Source organism: Thamnophis sirtalis, unplaced genomic scaffold (assembly GCF_051295495.1).
Source record: "Thamnophis sirtalis isolate CommonGarterSnake01/CBP01778 unplaced genomic scaffold, rThaSir2_p1.2 scaffold_6, whole genome shotgun sequence".
NCBI classification, from domain to species: Eukaryota; Metazoa; Chordata; class Lepidosauria; order Squamata; family Natricidae; genus Thamnophis; species Thamnophis sirtalis.
The window spans coordinates 28,882,577-28,898,220 of record NW_028261386.1 but is presented as its reverse complement, the minus strand read 5'-3'; the positions used below and the strand labels follow the sequence as shown (position 1 = coordinate 28,898,220).

At 38.7% G+C, this 15,644-nt stretch overlaps 1 protein-coding gene across 2 annotated transcripts; it reads left to right on the top strand.

Moving 5' to 3' along the window:
- The first annotated feature begins 12 nt into the window (after positions 1-12).
- Positions 13-15,644, top strand: PEX13 (peroxisomal biogenesis factor 13). 2 transcript variants are annotated; one of them, XM_087717490.1, is made up of 4 exons: positions 13-129; positions 6,807-7,504; positions 8,943-9,068; positions 13,514-15,644. In XM_087717490.1, the coding sequence occupies exons 1-4, from the start codon at positions 80-82 to the stop codon at positions 13,810-13,812; spliced, it is 1,173 nt and encodes a 390-aa protein (XP_087573616.1). In that variant the 5' UTR covers positions 13-79; the 3' UTR covers positions 13,813-15,644. The 2 variants fall into 2 exon arrangements, with proteins under 2 accessions (XP_087573616.1, XP_087573615.1); XM_087717489.1 differs by lacking the exon at positions 13-129 and adding an exon at positions 136-252.

Genomic DNA, 15,644 nt, shown 5'->3' with positions numbered 1-15,644 from the left:
GGCGTAAGTTCGATAGCTCGGCTCTCTCTGAAGCAGGAACAGGAGCAGCAGCGCTCGCCCGAGGGTCTCCTGAGCGGTGATGGCGGCCAATCAACCGCCTCCTCCCAAGCCGTGGGAGACCCGGCGTCTGTAAGTTTGGCGGTGGCTGCGGATGCAAGGCGGGCGAGGAAGAAGCCTAGAAGAAGAAAAACCCACCTCGGAGCTTAACTGTTACTATTTAAACGGAAGGGGGGATTTAGTGGGGAAAGGAAGGTACTCTGCGCATGCTTAAGCGTTTCGTGGTGGTCGTTGAAAAAATAATTTTCGGAGACCCACCTTGCGTCTAAACCTCCGCCCCGGATTCACTCGGTTATTGAGTTAGATGAGGGTGCAAAAGAGGTACAACTGTCTTACTCCGTCTTCTAGGATAAGTGGAAGCCTAGTAGACACACAGTAGTGGCCAAAATTGTGGGAACCTTTTGGGAAAAGTGTATTTTTGAGGTTTGATTCCACTGCTGGAATGGCCTGGGAATAGCCCAGACCTTAACACAATTAAAAATCTAAAGGCTAAAGAAATTTGTTAGTCAGAAGCGACCCAGCAATAAAACCCAGTTAATAGAAGCAATCATTAGATCTTGGTTTCACATTAACAGCTGCAGAACTAAAAGACTTGGTTCACTCCTTGGGAAGACATTGCAAGACCTCAATTCATGCTAAAAATTACCCAACTAAGTATTAACTGATGTGATAATTTTTGTATATCTCATTTTTTCTATGTGTTCCATTTTTCTTCTTTATAACTACTATTCTAATAGTAAATCCTTTATAAAAGTTATTGCATTACTTTTTTTATTAAATTATCTTTCCATTGATATATAATTGTATGGTACTACTCCAAATAAAGTGGTGTTATTAGCGAGTTTTAGAAAATACACTTTTCCCAAAAGATTTCCACAATTTTGGCCACTACTGTAAGAAGGAGTTCTCTCCTCCCTCCTCAAATTTCATTACCATATTTTTCGGAGTATAAGACGCACCCAGGTTTTGAAGAGGCATTTTTTTAAAAAAAGTAGGTAGGTAGATAGAGGGAGAGAGAGAGGGAGTAGTTAGGTAGGTAGAGAGAGGGAGAAATAGAGAAAGAGAAATAAGGTAGGGAGGGAGAGATAGTGTGTAGATAAGTAGGTAGGTAGAGGGATAGAAAGAGATAGAGAAATACAGTACATAGGAAGGGAGAGAGAGTAGGTAGGTTGGTAGGTAGAGGGAGAGAGAGGGAAAAATAGAGAAATATAGTAGATAGGGGGAGAGAGAGAGTGAGTATGTAGGTAGTATATAGGTAGATAGAGGGGGGGAGAGAGAGAAATACAATAGGTAGGTAGGGAGAGAGACAGAGAGTAGGTAGATAGGTAGGTAGATGTTTCCAGGTGTATTTATCCATGTGCTAGAGAAGGAAATAGCTGACAACCTGTAGCACCTAAAACTTTGTTTCTGCTGGGACAGCACTTGATCAATGTAATTCTCATCAACCACTCTAACTAAACAGCTTTCCGAAAGGGGGAAAAATGGTTTTGCACTCTACAAACCTCCCTTGTTGTTGTTGTTGTTTTTCAAATAAAAGGCATGCATAGCCTGGCGGGGGGGGGGGGGGGGGCAGCAAAAATGAGCAAAAAAACATACCATTTTTTGCAAAAATGGGCCTTTTTTGTCCAAACAAATGCATGCATAGCTTTATGGAAGCTTATAGAGTGCTGCTGGGGGCTGGGAGGGCAACAAAAGGCCCATTTTTTGCTCATTTCTGCCCTCCCCAGCCTCCAGGAGCTGTCTGAAAGCCTCCATAAGGCTATGCACGGCCATTTTGGTGAAGGGGCAGGGCTTCAGGAGGCAAAAAATGCTGTATTCTGTGTATAAGACGCACCCAGATTTTCAGCCTCTTTTTAGAGGAAAAGTGTATCTTATACTCTGAAAAATATAGTACTTGTATTTCACACTAATTTTCTTCCAATTTCAGGCAAAGATATCCCCACCCACCCCTGAATTCAGGCATTCCTCTTTTTTTCTTCTCCCTCAATCAGGTTTACTTCTAAGGATTTTTTTTTTACTCTGGGGTAAAGGTTAAAACATGACCTCATTGTAAATATTTTGTTTTCTTTTTGTGTTTCCACCTTGGAGCTTGTCAGCTTTGTATGTTTGTCTGGAATGTGTGAATGTATACCTGAACGATTGGTGGGTTATGTTTTGTGCAGTTAGGTTTTCTCGCTTCCGGCTGTTTTAAATTTTGCTCTGAAAATTGATTTGATTTTAATTTAAGATGGTTTTTCTAGTGGGGCTGTCTCTACTTAAAAGTGCAGCAGCTTGTTGATTACATACTGTGCTAGTTTACAACTATTAGGACATACTTGCTTTCCTCCCACTTCTCCCTTCTTTTCCATTAAACAGGTGTGGTAGAGCAGTTCTTATTGCTTCCTAGCTACATAATTAAGATTGCATCATGCACCTGCATAGGCTGCATTTCTTTCCAGACTTTAACTTGAGAGACAACTAGGTTTTGTCAGTCTTGACATTTATGTCAGCATGTAGAATTTGTTGTAAAGATACTGTGCAGAGGTTACACTTGGATATCAGATTTAAATAGCTTATTATGTGCTTTACTGTGCTCCAATTTTAAGACAATTATGAATATGTTTGTTATATAGTGGATGTTTTATTTACTGTAAACAAATGAGAATCACATGATTGTGGCAGTTTCAAATCATATAAATGCACTATTTTTTATTTTTTATTTTATGTTTTATGTGTGTTTGTGTGTGTTTATAATATATGTATACACATACACACCATGTTTCCTCAAAAATAAGACAGGGTTTTATTTTCTTTTGACACCCCCCCAAATAAGCACTTGGCATTATTTTCGGGGAGGTCTTACTATTTTTGAAATACAGGAGGCAGCAAGTGTGGGCACCTCATGGCTGCTGCTGTGTTGCAATATTTTCAGGGAGGGCTTATTTTCGGGAGAGGACTTAATGGGTGTGTGTGTGTGTGTGTGTGTGTGTGTGTGTGCGCGAATAGAAACTATTTAAATTGGTTCACCCATAAAAGTGTTCTCATTTAATTAAGGAGCTGAAATTTGTATACAATGTTTTGCCCAAAAGAAACCTAGTCACTCCTTGGATGTTCTCAGTCTTAAACATATACTGTATTTGAGTCCAGCTACAATCAGATGTTCCCTTCTGCTGTTTTCTCTTTTTAAAAAGTAACTCTGGTTTTTGAAACAATTTAGAAGTGCCAGCCTACTTTTCTTTTTTGTTTCACATACATATTGTAATATATGTGGGTAGAAATGAAAACAGTCAGTTGTGTAATTAACCTTTGATCTCAACCTGCAACTCTACTCATTTGAAATTCCCTTGTTACATAAAATCATTTTAAAAGCCAGTTCTTATTTACTTGAAAGTATTACTGGGACTTAAGTATCAGTGGAACTAATTCTGAAATAAAATGAACAATCTATTTGTGATACTTTAAAACAGCAGTGCAAAAATGTCTTGGGCCAAAGATCACATTGGCATTTCAGTTCTCTGTTGGTATATTTCAAAAAGTAAATGAAACCAGAACAAAACATAAAACATTATGATTTCCTAATATTTAATCCACATTTTACTTTTAAAGTAAATTCATGTTCATTCTTCCTTAGCTTTAATTTGTTTGTTTTTATTTCTTATGCCTCATGTGAGAGTAAAAGCCAGATAGAGGAGTAGAAGAAAGAGGCACTTGTGACTAAAGGGTATTCTTCTCTTCTCCTTTTCTGTATACCAGTGGCAGGAAGGAAAGTTCTCGTTAAAGTGAACTTAAAGAAAACAATTTCCTGCAAGCGTCACTTTCAGTGAATTAATCCTAATGGGACAAAAATACAACCCATGGATTCTTTTTTCGCTCTATCTCCTAGTGGAGAGAGTACATGAGAAAGAAACAGACATAGTTTATCCCACATTGCCTCCTAGTAGCAATTGTGATTGATTAACTCAGTGCACCTAAAGATTGCCTTACATCTTTTCTCTGCAAAAAGAAATAGAAAAGGAACAACCATTGGATTAATGACTAATGATAATATCCTTAATTGATGACAAGAGTTTCTTTGCAAATATCAGGAAAGACTAAAGTATGAGAGAGAGAACAACAGAAGCTGCTTAAAGAGAGTCAGCCAGGCCTTAATGCCCATTATATCCAAGGTGAGATAACACAGCCAGTCCTGCTTGCCCAAAATCCAGGACTTGCAAGAATATTCAATAGCAGGCAGCACGCTTACTTGTCGTTCTGTTAATTTTAGCCTATTTCTCCAACCTAACAATCTTTTAGATTTGTATTTCTATCTTTTAAGGTATTGGTCTTCCAACACAATTTTAAGATTTTCAACTTAAGGATATATAACACAATGTACAGTATAAATTTAATAAATAAATAAAACTTCTGCAAATTATGAATGAAAAATTAGAAAATCTAGGGCTGAGCATTTAGAGCAGTGGTTCCCAAACTTTTTCAGTCCACCGCCTCCTTGGTGCTACAAACTGATCCTTAGTGCCCCGCACCCAGAGGTGGAATTTTTTACTACCGGTTCTGTGGGTGTGGCTTGGTGGGCGTGGCTGGGGGGTCATGTGACTGGGCGGTTTGCATGACCGAAGGAAGATCGTAACTAAAATTCAAAACTGTAACAATTAATTGCACATTTATTCAAAATCCAATTTAAAAACCTTTTTAGTTAATGTTAATTCAACAAAAATGTTGAACATGATCCAGTGATACAGGTTTTCAAAGTCTGATAGTCATTTATCAAGAACCTTAGTAACTAGTAATTTTGTAAACTCAGTAAAATTTAGTAACTACTTCACTGTTCAGTAAATTCTTAATGTGATGGATGGATTTGATGAAGTGATATCAGTTTCCCAATGTCTGGTTTTAAGACACTTAGCAGAGTGCAATGTTTCCCAACCGTGGCAACTTGAAAATGTTTGGACTTCAACTCCCAGAATTCCCCAGCCAGGGAATACTGGCTGGGGAATTCTGGAAGTTGAAGTCCAGACATCTTCAAGTTGCCAAGGTTGAGAGACACTGCTCTAAAAGCAAAACTTGCTTTGTTGTCGCCCACATCGAAATTCCCTTTGACCATTGCCCTGCTGTCCCCTTCCCACCCAAGGAACACCACACACAACCCCCTTTTTTGTGTCGCCGGAGGATTTTAGTTGCCACATGGACATATGGGGATCCCCGGCCCCAGGATTGCCCTTCACACAGCCTCAGGAAAGAGGGCTCCCTGCCTGCGGAACATGATACTGCCTCCCTTGGTGCACAGCGTGCAGATCGACGGAGCACGCGCCGACTGACTGGCTACCCTGAGGAATGCACTGTATGCAAGAGACCAGAAGCAACCATTCAATGGGGCAGGGAGGGGGGAGGACAGGAGAGGCCCATGTCTGCGGCGGGCTCAGGGAGCATGCACGTTCCAAGCCGTGGTGCTTGGTCTGGAGAGTGGTGTGGAAAGCCCTGAGCCACGTGGGAGCGGCTCAGTGTCTTCCGATGTAGTTGTTTTGACTCCCCCCCCCCCTTTGCTCGGTTGTGCGCTCTCTATGTCTATATGTTTTCTTTCTTTCTCCCTCCCTCCCTCCCTCCCTCCCTCTCTCTCTCTCTCTCTCTCTCTCTCTCTCTCTCTCTCTCTCTCTCTCTCTCGGCGGTGGTTGAAGCTGCTGGTAGTTAGGATCGATTCTGCTGATGCTTAAGTTGCCGTGTCGGACAGCAGCAGCAGCAGCGAGAAGCAGCAGTGGTAGTATCGAGTAGATCAACGAAGAAGGGGCATTTATGCAGGCTGCCCAGCTGAAGCTGTAGGCTCAGCGCGGCTCCTTCTCTGCCGCCTGCTGCCCCCTGCCTCTTAGCGCCCTCTGCCACCACCACCCGTCTCTTAGCACCCCCTAAGTCATTCCACCGTCTCCAAGGGGCGGTACTGCCCACTTTGGAAACCATTGATTTAGAGTGCCTAATTTGACACCTCCCTCCCAACTTGATGCCAAACTATTCTCTGATGAGTCATTCTCTGAGTATAATTTCTGAGTCAAAAATATATCCACTATAATGCCATTCAGCCCACACTGAACCAGCCTGCAAATTAACATGACCTACGTTACATAGTATTTTTTTTCAAAGTGAAGGTATATTATTCATATAGCATTTCCACAATCTGTTAAGGAGATTACCTGATCAAAAGAATGAGGTGAAATTTGTTCTTAACAAATCAGTGCTAACTTGTGATAGTTGCTGCATTGTTTTCAAATTTTATTTCTCTATGGTTTGCTTTAGAATCTTACCAAATATCAGATGGACTGATTTGTAATTAGCTGAATCTTCCTTTTTCTCCTTTACAAATATAGGAATGTTTGCTCTCCAGTCATCTAGTGATGCACTAGTTCTCCAGGTTTTTGCAAAGCTAATACATATGTATTCTGTCAGAGCTTTTGCTAGTTTTTTCAGTATTCTAGGATGCATTTAATCTTGTCCTGGACTTTTATACTCATTCCTGACCATGTTTATGTCAGTGTCAAGTTCCAGTCTTACTCTTTCACAATTTCCTGCTAGAAGACATAATTTATATTGAAAACGTCTGAGTCAATATTAGTTTGCTTATCAAACATTTATGTTAAAAAGAATTTTAAATCCTCTGACTGGGTAAGAACAATTTTAAAAATGGTATAAGGCATAGTTAGCATGAATTTATAAACATACACAGAGTGCATATGTTTATTTTTAAGAATTATCCTATATATTAACAGAAGACTTCTGAATTTTAGATCTGCTGATGTAGGAATCAGTCAAGTGACTAGACCTGGACAGCCCACACTCACTCGTCTTCCGCCTCCTATTCTGCCAAGGCCTTCACAACAGACTGGGAGCACTGCTCTGAACACCTTCAGACCTGCATACGGCAACTCTTTTTCTTCAGGCTATGGCACATATGGGAATTCTTTCTATGGAAATTACAACCCATATAATTGTGGATATGGTGGCTTGGGCTATAGCCGTTTTCGAATGGATGATATTCCTACCAGTCGATTTGTTCAGCAAGCTGAGGAAAGCAGCCGGGGTGCATTTCAGTCCATTGAAAGCATAGTTCATGCCTTTGCCTCTGTCAGCATGATGATGGATGCTACTTTTTCAGCTGTCTACAACAGTTTCCGAGCTGTATTGGATGTTGCCAATCACTTTTCCAGACTCAAAATACATTTTACCAAGGTGTTTTCAGCCTTTGCATTGGTCAGAACTATAAGGTATTTCTACAGATATCTGCAGAGGTTACTGGGTATGAGAAGATGCTCAGAGAATGATGATTTGTGGGCAGAAAGCAAAGGAACTGTGGCCTGCATTGGTTCGGAAGATAAGGCAGCTAACTCTGCAAAATCCTGGCCCATTTTCCTATTCTTTGCTGTGGTTTTAGGTGGTCCCTACCTTATATGGAAACTGCTATCCAACTACAGTGATGATGAAACAGGTAAAGAAGATATTTCTTTAATTTGAAATAGAAGCATTATCTTATATCATCTGATATTTCAGCTGTGGGGTATTAAGAATGAGTAAGCTTTGCAAACTGCTTCAAATCTTCTTTAAATTAGAAAACACAATCAGACAGCCTTTAATGACAAGTATGTTTGTTTTATTTCAATTTTATTTCTTCATATTTACATTTCTAAATCACCCATCTCCCTCAAAGAGTGTATATAAAAATTATATATCAACCTTAACCACTCATTTCCCTCATATACTCATTTTAATTTAACATAATTTCAAAAATTTAAATGTTTCCTAAAATTTTAGAATTAAAAGTTTTAAAAGTTATAGAATGCAACAATAATTAAACAGTTAAAAATACTCCCTGTGTATGTATGTGTATACACACACACACATGCATATACATACACACACACAATTTGTAATGTTTATTCTTGCGCGCGCACACACACACACACACACACACATATACATATATACACATATACATACACATGTAGCCCTCGACTTACAACAGTTCATTTAGTGACTCTTCAAAATTACAATTGCACTAAAAAAAGTGACATGGCCATTTTTCACACATGATTATTGTAGCATTCCCATGGTCATGTGATCAAAATTTAAATGCTTGGCAACTGACTCATATTTATGACGGTTGCAATGTCCCAGGATCATGTGATCCCCTTTTATGACCTGACAAACAAAGTGAATGGGAAAGCAAGATTCACTTAACGACCCAGTTATTAGCTTAACAACTGCAACTATGGCAAGAGAAGTTGTAAAATGGGGCAAAACTCACTTAACAAATATTTCACTTAGCAACATTAATTTTGCACTCAGTTATTATTAAGACCTGGCATAATATAGTGTATAACTATGAATAACCTGGATCTCAAGTGGTTTTCTTGCCTTCTGCAAAGCTTTTCAAAAGTCAAATTGATTGCTGTAAATGCAGTTGCTTCCAAGATTTAAAATAAGTGATCACGATGAGGAATACTGGAGATCTAACTATTTTAATGGATTTGCATGTAATTTGGAAGAAATTAAAAACAGACCATGTTTCGCAGACATAACTCCATGCATATTAAACTTTAATCTGTTAATTTATTTATTTCATCTACATCCAGTCTTTTACAGAGAACTGTAAAAATTTCTGTATTACTGGTTGGGATAACTTTGGAAAAAATAAACACTGGAGTTTTGTTTCCTTTTAATATATATACCATAAACTTTAGCCACACATTGTACAAACTTTACAGTTCTAACTTTTAACTATTTACAGAGTGGCTTGCAAAAGTTTGAAGTGGATTTTCGTATTTTGGTTCTAAAGACTGTTCTTACATCATGCCTCTCAATAAGTTCAGGGTTGCACACTCAGCAGCAAGGTTATTGAACTACTTAATCTTTTTTCTGTGAAACAGTTTCCAGTGACTGGGCCAGTGGAGAGGATGATCATGTTGTTGGGAGAGCAGAATATGACTTCAATGCTATTTCAGAAGAAGAAATTTCTTTCCGTGCAGGTGAAATGTTAAAATTGGCACCCAAAGGTGAGATTTTTTTTAAAAAAAATAGTCCAGCATTCTCAAATTTCTGAGCAGTGTGTAGAAATCAAAACAGAAAAGATACTTACTTTGTGGGTTAATTGAACGATTAATGAAAAATTAGGAGAAAACTTTTTTTGATCTCATACATGCAGAGGCTTGCAAACATTTATCAATAAAGAAAGTCCTTGTTTACATATTTTCATAGAAATCTCTGGATTTGCACTATGGAGATTAGTTGACTGTCTTAACCAGTATATTAATTGGAGGCTTGAAGTTATACAGTAGTCCTTGACTTACAACCAGCCACTTAGCAACCATTCAAAGTTGCAGTGGACCTCCTCAGAGAGCTATTTATGACCCAGTTTCAAAATTTTGACAATGGGGGGGGGGGGAGGTGGTCACACGGTTGCATTTTCGGCATTAGGATTTTCAGCAAAAACACCTATCAGGTACAGTGGATTTACTTAACAATTATCGTGTTGGCATAAAAGTAAAATTGAGTGCAGTCACATGGTAACCCACAATGACTGGCACAATTTAGGACTGTAATTCCAGCCTTAAATATTCTCATAAATTGAGGATTACCTGTACATATTTGGGCGTCTTTTCATTAATTTCCTAAAATCTCTTCCAGCTCACTCATTCTGTGCTCCTTCAACTACATCCCACATATCTACAAGTTTATATCAGTTTTTTTCTCATAGTAATAGTTCATTTCCATCCAGATTTATTTGGAACTAAATCCCATAGTTTCAGTGGAATATTCCCAGATAAACTTGTCTAAAAGAATAGCTAAGGATGCACTCACATTTATTTATTTTTATTTATTAAATTTGTTTGCCACTTATCTCACCATGAGGCGATTCTGGGTGGTTTACGATGTTCACTCTAAACCTAGTTTAATATCAGTTTATTTATTACTGCGTGCACATATAGTGGCCCATTTTGCAATTGTAACTCTGGGCAACCAACACAAGATTAAAAAACAATAGAATGAAAGAATAAATAACAAAACAAGTGACACCTGAGAGACATCATGTAAGCACAGAAAAGTCAGTGACACCACAATGAGGGTTCATCTATCTACAGTTAAACCTACATCTAAAGGAACATCCATGTCATCGCCAATTTATGAAATGCCAGCAAGGTCAGAGCCAAATGATTTGTAAGGAGTTTGATGTTTCAGAGAACAAGCTACAATACAGAAGACCCACATCCTGGTCCCTGCCAGATAGTACTGCCTAATGGATGGGCCCCAGTGTGTGCCCCCCCCCTACTGTTTTCCAACAGTAGTTGGAAAAATGTGGTCCTGCATATAACCAGAGCCCATGCCCTGAAAGATTTTCTAGGCAGTAATCATTACCTATGACTAGGCAAAGAGGCTTACTCTTGTGTAAGAGGCTTGGTTTGTGTAATAAATCAGATTAGGTTAAAATGATGTTGGGTAATTAAAGATTTAATGTTTCTGTGAATTCAGCCATGCATGTAGCATATTACCTGAATACAGCAGTTCTGTTTTTTTTTAATCTGGCAGTAGGGTTGAGCATGTTGTGTGAAGCTAGCCATAGCATGTAACCTAGATGATATCCCAAACTGCTGCCAGCAGTCATCTTTATCCCAGGCCAGTGTCTTAGCCACCAGTGTATTTGCTGGACTGCTAGTTGTTCCCAAATTTTTCCGTCCTGAGACTAGAACAATTCTTAGCTGATGTGTGAAGCTATTTTTAGGAAAAATAGAATTTTAACATAATTTTAGCCATGGCCCAGGATTGGATGCTGTGCTGGGAATCTCCACCACCAGGCCACCCATCATTTTTGTTTTTAACTTTTCTATTCAATTTTGTCTACTCAATTTTTCTGATTTTAATTATTTTTAGTATTTGTTTATCTTTTATTATATTGTAAGCTGCTCAATCACTGTAACAAGTGGAATGGGTGGCATAGAAATTTAATAAATCTTCAGACAAAAGGGAAAGGTTGAAGATTGGGTGGGGGAAATATTGAGTACAGCTAAGTCCAGTTTCCTCTTACAAAGAGGCTTTGTACCCAGCTAATGCTACCTCCTGGGAGGTCAGGTTCTAACAGAAGAGGCACGGATCTTACCACAGGTGGAAGAACCTAACCTTGGCAGAACCAAGGACTATATTGACCTGCTCAGAAGTAACCAAACTCTACCCAGATAGCTTGACAAGATTGAACCCCAGTCATCTCTACAGGACCAGCACGACTGTACTCCAACTCTTAAGTAGATAAAAACAACTTTAACCATCAGATACATAGTGTAATTTTATTGATTTGACTTATCTAACCCTCACACCAGCTCTGTAATAGATCCCTCAAGCCTCCCTTATCCAGAAGGGATCAAGTGGGCAGAAACAAGATTGCATTTAGGCAACAACCTAGCATTAATATTTTTAAATGCAACCATTTTGCAGTGCTTACATTTAAAAATATTATCTAGATTATGTTTAAAAAACAAGACAACCTCTGCTTTTAAGGCCAGACTCTAAAGGGCATCACACACACAATTAGGAAATGGCTTGCAAATTGGCAATGCCTAGCTAAGTTCGCCAATGACAATATATCAATTTTGAATCTGGCTATATTTTTTCTTAAGGATCATGGTTGTATTGCTATTCCCTACTAGTTTGGTACCTTTTCCTTACTTTCTGTTCATGAGTTCAAGAGTAATGCTGTTCTTCTCAAGTTCTGAACTCTATAGGTTTACAGTGGGGTTAATGATACTATACAATCACTAACCCAGGAGCAACATTGTTCTTTAGCATTAAACTCTATGAAATAGCCATTCAGTATTGTGTCAATTCAATCATAACTACTCACCAAGAGAGAGAAACCTGCAAGATAGAGGTATTATGGATGAACAGGACAAGATACTGGGATTAAGTTCAGTTTTGCACTGCCCCTCAAAGAGCAAGTTTATAGTATGGGCGTACACTTTGTTCTTCTGCTGTTGCTGGCTTTGTAGATGGCCAAAGTGGCAAGTGCCATGCAGTTGTGCCTGATACACATGATATACCATCTATAATCTCTATAGTCCAGTTGACTATTATTCACACCTTGATTATATCCCGTTTTGACTTTGGCAATATACAGGTAATCCTCAACGTATGACCACAATTGACCCCAACATTTCTGTTTTTAGTGAAACATATACTAAGTGAGTTTTGCCCCATTTTATGACCTTTCTTGCCACAGTTGTTAAGTGAATCACTGAAGTTGTTACGTTAGGAGCACGGTTAGTAAGTGAATCTGGGTTCCCATTGACTTTGCTTGTCAGGAGGTCACAGAAGAGGATCACATGACCTTGGGACACAGCAACAGTCATAAGTATGAATCAGTTCCCAAGCATCTGAACTTTGATTATGTGACCATTGGGATGCTACAGTAGTCATAAATGTGAAAGATGGTCAAAACTCACTTTTTTCAATCTTATTGTAACTTTGAACGGTTACTCAATGAATTGTTGTAAATTGAAGATTACCTGTACTACCCTTGGAATTTGTTCAAAAGTGACAATCTGTGTTAAATACGAGAACTGGTATAAATTACAGGGATTCTTGTAAGTTGCAGTGCACAGTTCTGCACAGATTGCCAATTTCTATGCTAACCTTTAAAATGGGTTAGGGTTTGACTATCTAAAGCAGTGGTCCCCAACCTTTTTATCGCCGTGGACCAGTCAGCCTTTGATAATTTTACCGTGGCCCGCTGAGCGCGTCAATGACCAGCGCTAGTAGCGTAGCCTTCAGCGTTCAGTATGGCTAGCGTAGATAGCGTAGCACAAACTGCGCCTACGCAAGGCTACGCTACTAGCGCTGTCTACGCTAGCCCTACGTAGCTGCGCAGGCGCTCTTAGGTTTTTTTCAGGAATCGGCCAGCGCTGAAGCGCTGAAAAGGAATGAGAAGGGCGGCGCTGGACACGGGGGCGGTGGGCCGCTGGTGACGTCAGAGTGCCACCAGCGGTCCAGTAACACCCCTTGTGCCAGTTAGCCCTAATTTGCTTACAGAAAGAAACTATGGCCCCCGGCCGCTGCAGCGATCATGGCCCCCGGCCGCTGCAGCGATCATGGCCCCCGGCCGCTGCGCGGCCCGGTGCCAGGTACTCCACGGCCCGGCACCGGTCCGCGGACCGGGGGTTGGGGATCACTGATCTAAAGGACCTCTACTCGTAATAGAAATTTGGTTGTAGAGATATGTGAGTCCTTTTCACTATCCTATAATTTAGTTTAAACATTAATTTTGGCTAATTTATTGCTAACCATAAGCATTCTAAATCTTTCGTCAAATAGGTTTTCATTGCAATTTGAAAAGCCTAGGAGAATTATATAAATCTAATTTGACTATCTTAAGTTCTCTAATACACTTTTATTAGGTCACTGTCATTACATAAGAATTTTCTGGTAATTGCATGTGTTTTGTTTTTCTTACCAGAACGACAACCCAAGATACGTGGCTGGCTTTTGGCCAGCCGTGATGGTCAAACAACAGGACTCATACCAGCTAATTATGTCCGAATACTTGGTAAAAGAAAAGGGAAAAAAACCTTAGAGATAGAGAAGATTGCAGAGCATCAATCCTCAGTCAGCAATACCTCTCTGGGTCAAGAAAGCACAACTGCTGGTGTTTTGGAAGAGCAAGAGGCTGCTTTTGAGGCTGCTTTTGTGGAAACAAACAAAACCCCTGTCAGATCAAACTCTCCTCCACTTAGTGAAAATAAAGAAGATTTTTGATGCTTGAAGATTTATCAGAAGTATTGGACTGCATTGGACTGTACTCACCAATAATACTTTAGGGTAGCCATTCAGTAGTAAACAGCAAAACACAATTATTGACAATATCCAGGTAATGTGCTATTCATACCTGGTAATAATATCAGTCATAAAGAAGTTTGTCATTGACTGTAAACCCTATTAGGTTCATTGAACATTAGGCAGTTGGATAAAGTATGCTAAGGTCCTTTGTATGATCGCAAACATTGCTGACTATAGAGTAAAAATACCAACTTCTGACCTGAATAAGTTGACACTAAGGCTTCAGATAGCTTTCTATCCTGAAGCTGTTTTTAAAGTCTAAAGAATCTGCTTCATATAGCAGCATTGTGGTGTATTGAGAAAAACTGTTTTCAGAGGTTTTGACTATACCTTCTGTCTGTCATTTTTGTACATCTTGTGAGATAAGGAAAATCTCTGATTCAGGAAGATAACTAGCAATAGGAAAACTTACAGGGTTGAAACTAATGTCTCCACTAAATAGAAACAAATATATATAATATGCTTAAAAAACCAAGCAAAAAGGCCATCTAATTGTAGTTCTAGGATATATACTGATAGATCTCTCTCTATATGCTTCATTATGAAAGCTGGTTTTTTTTTAAAATTGCTCTGTAGCATTGCATTTGAAGTCTGATGTAATCCTCTTAATTTGGATTGGAAGTTACTTGTTATGTGTTAAAAGCTATGCTGCCACTTGTTCTTCCCGATAAATTATGTAACAACATCTTTTTACTGAAACATGTTCTGTCAATAATACTTCAGAGGCTCAACCTCAGCATAAATTGGCAATATCTCTGTGTTTTAAAGTTAATTATGTCATGTTACATGCAGTCAGAGCCTAGTGATTGCTAAAACTGATAAATACATGTTTTCCTGTAGTTGGTTTCTTCACTTGCAAATGCTAACTATGTCATTTCACTTAACATTCTACTTAGTAAATCTGTAGTAATTTCTCTAGTAAGAATGTTGATCATGGCTTATGTATCCAAAATATGTGAGGTGTTGTTTACAAAGTCAGATTGATATGCTCATAAAAATCACATTAAATACAATACTGAGACCATGCCATTTGCAATAGCCAGGATAAAAATCTAAGTTTATTTTGAAGAAGGCTTCAAAAGTAAGTGACAAACTAACTTCTGGGTGAAATGTATTAGATGAAATATATAGACTTTGGAGTTCTGTAGTGCTGATAACTTAATTACAGTACAGAATAAAGATCTCAAATGAGAGTATCATACGCCGAAATATTTTTTTCACCATAGCATTTATGTTTTGTTAATTTGCTAAGGGCCTTAAGAGTATTTTCTTTTATTCTTTTCATTTAGTGAGGAAGCAATGCAGTAATTTCTAATTAAAATACTTGAATTTCTAATTTGGTATGATTAGAAGCTGAAAGCCAGAAAAATGAAAAACTAGGATTAGACTTGAAGGTAGGTCAGGTGGCAGGCCTGAGTAATCATTTGCACACATTTCTTCATTATTTACTTGGTTATAGGTTTGCATGAAACCCTGCAATGTAAATTGGTACTCCAGTTTTCCTCCAAAAATATGCTAGGAAATTTAAGTAAAGATTGGATCTTTAAAGACATGGATCAAGTAACTGAAATCAGTTTTTCTTGCCTACTGAAACTATCATCTGGTTGTAAAAAGGGTAGATTCCTGATTGTAGCTGACCTTCAAATCAAGGTTTAAAATACTTGATTTTTCTGTTATTTTACTATTATAAATGTGTTGAATTCTAATAAAAAGGATTACCCACTTTCAATAAAAAGTTGAATACTCTTGAA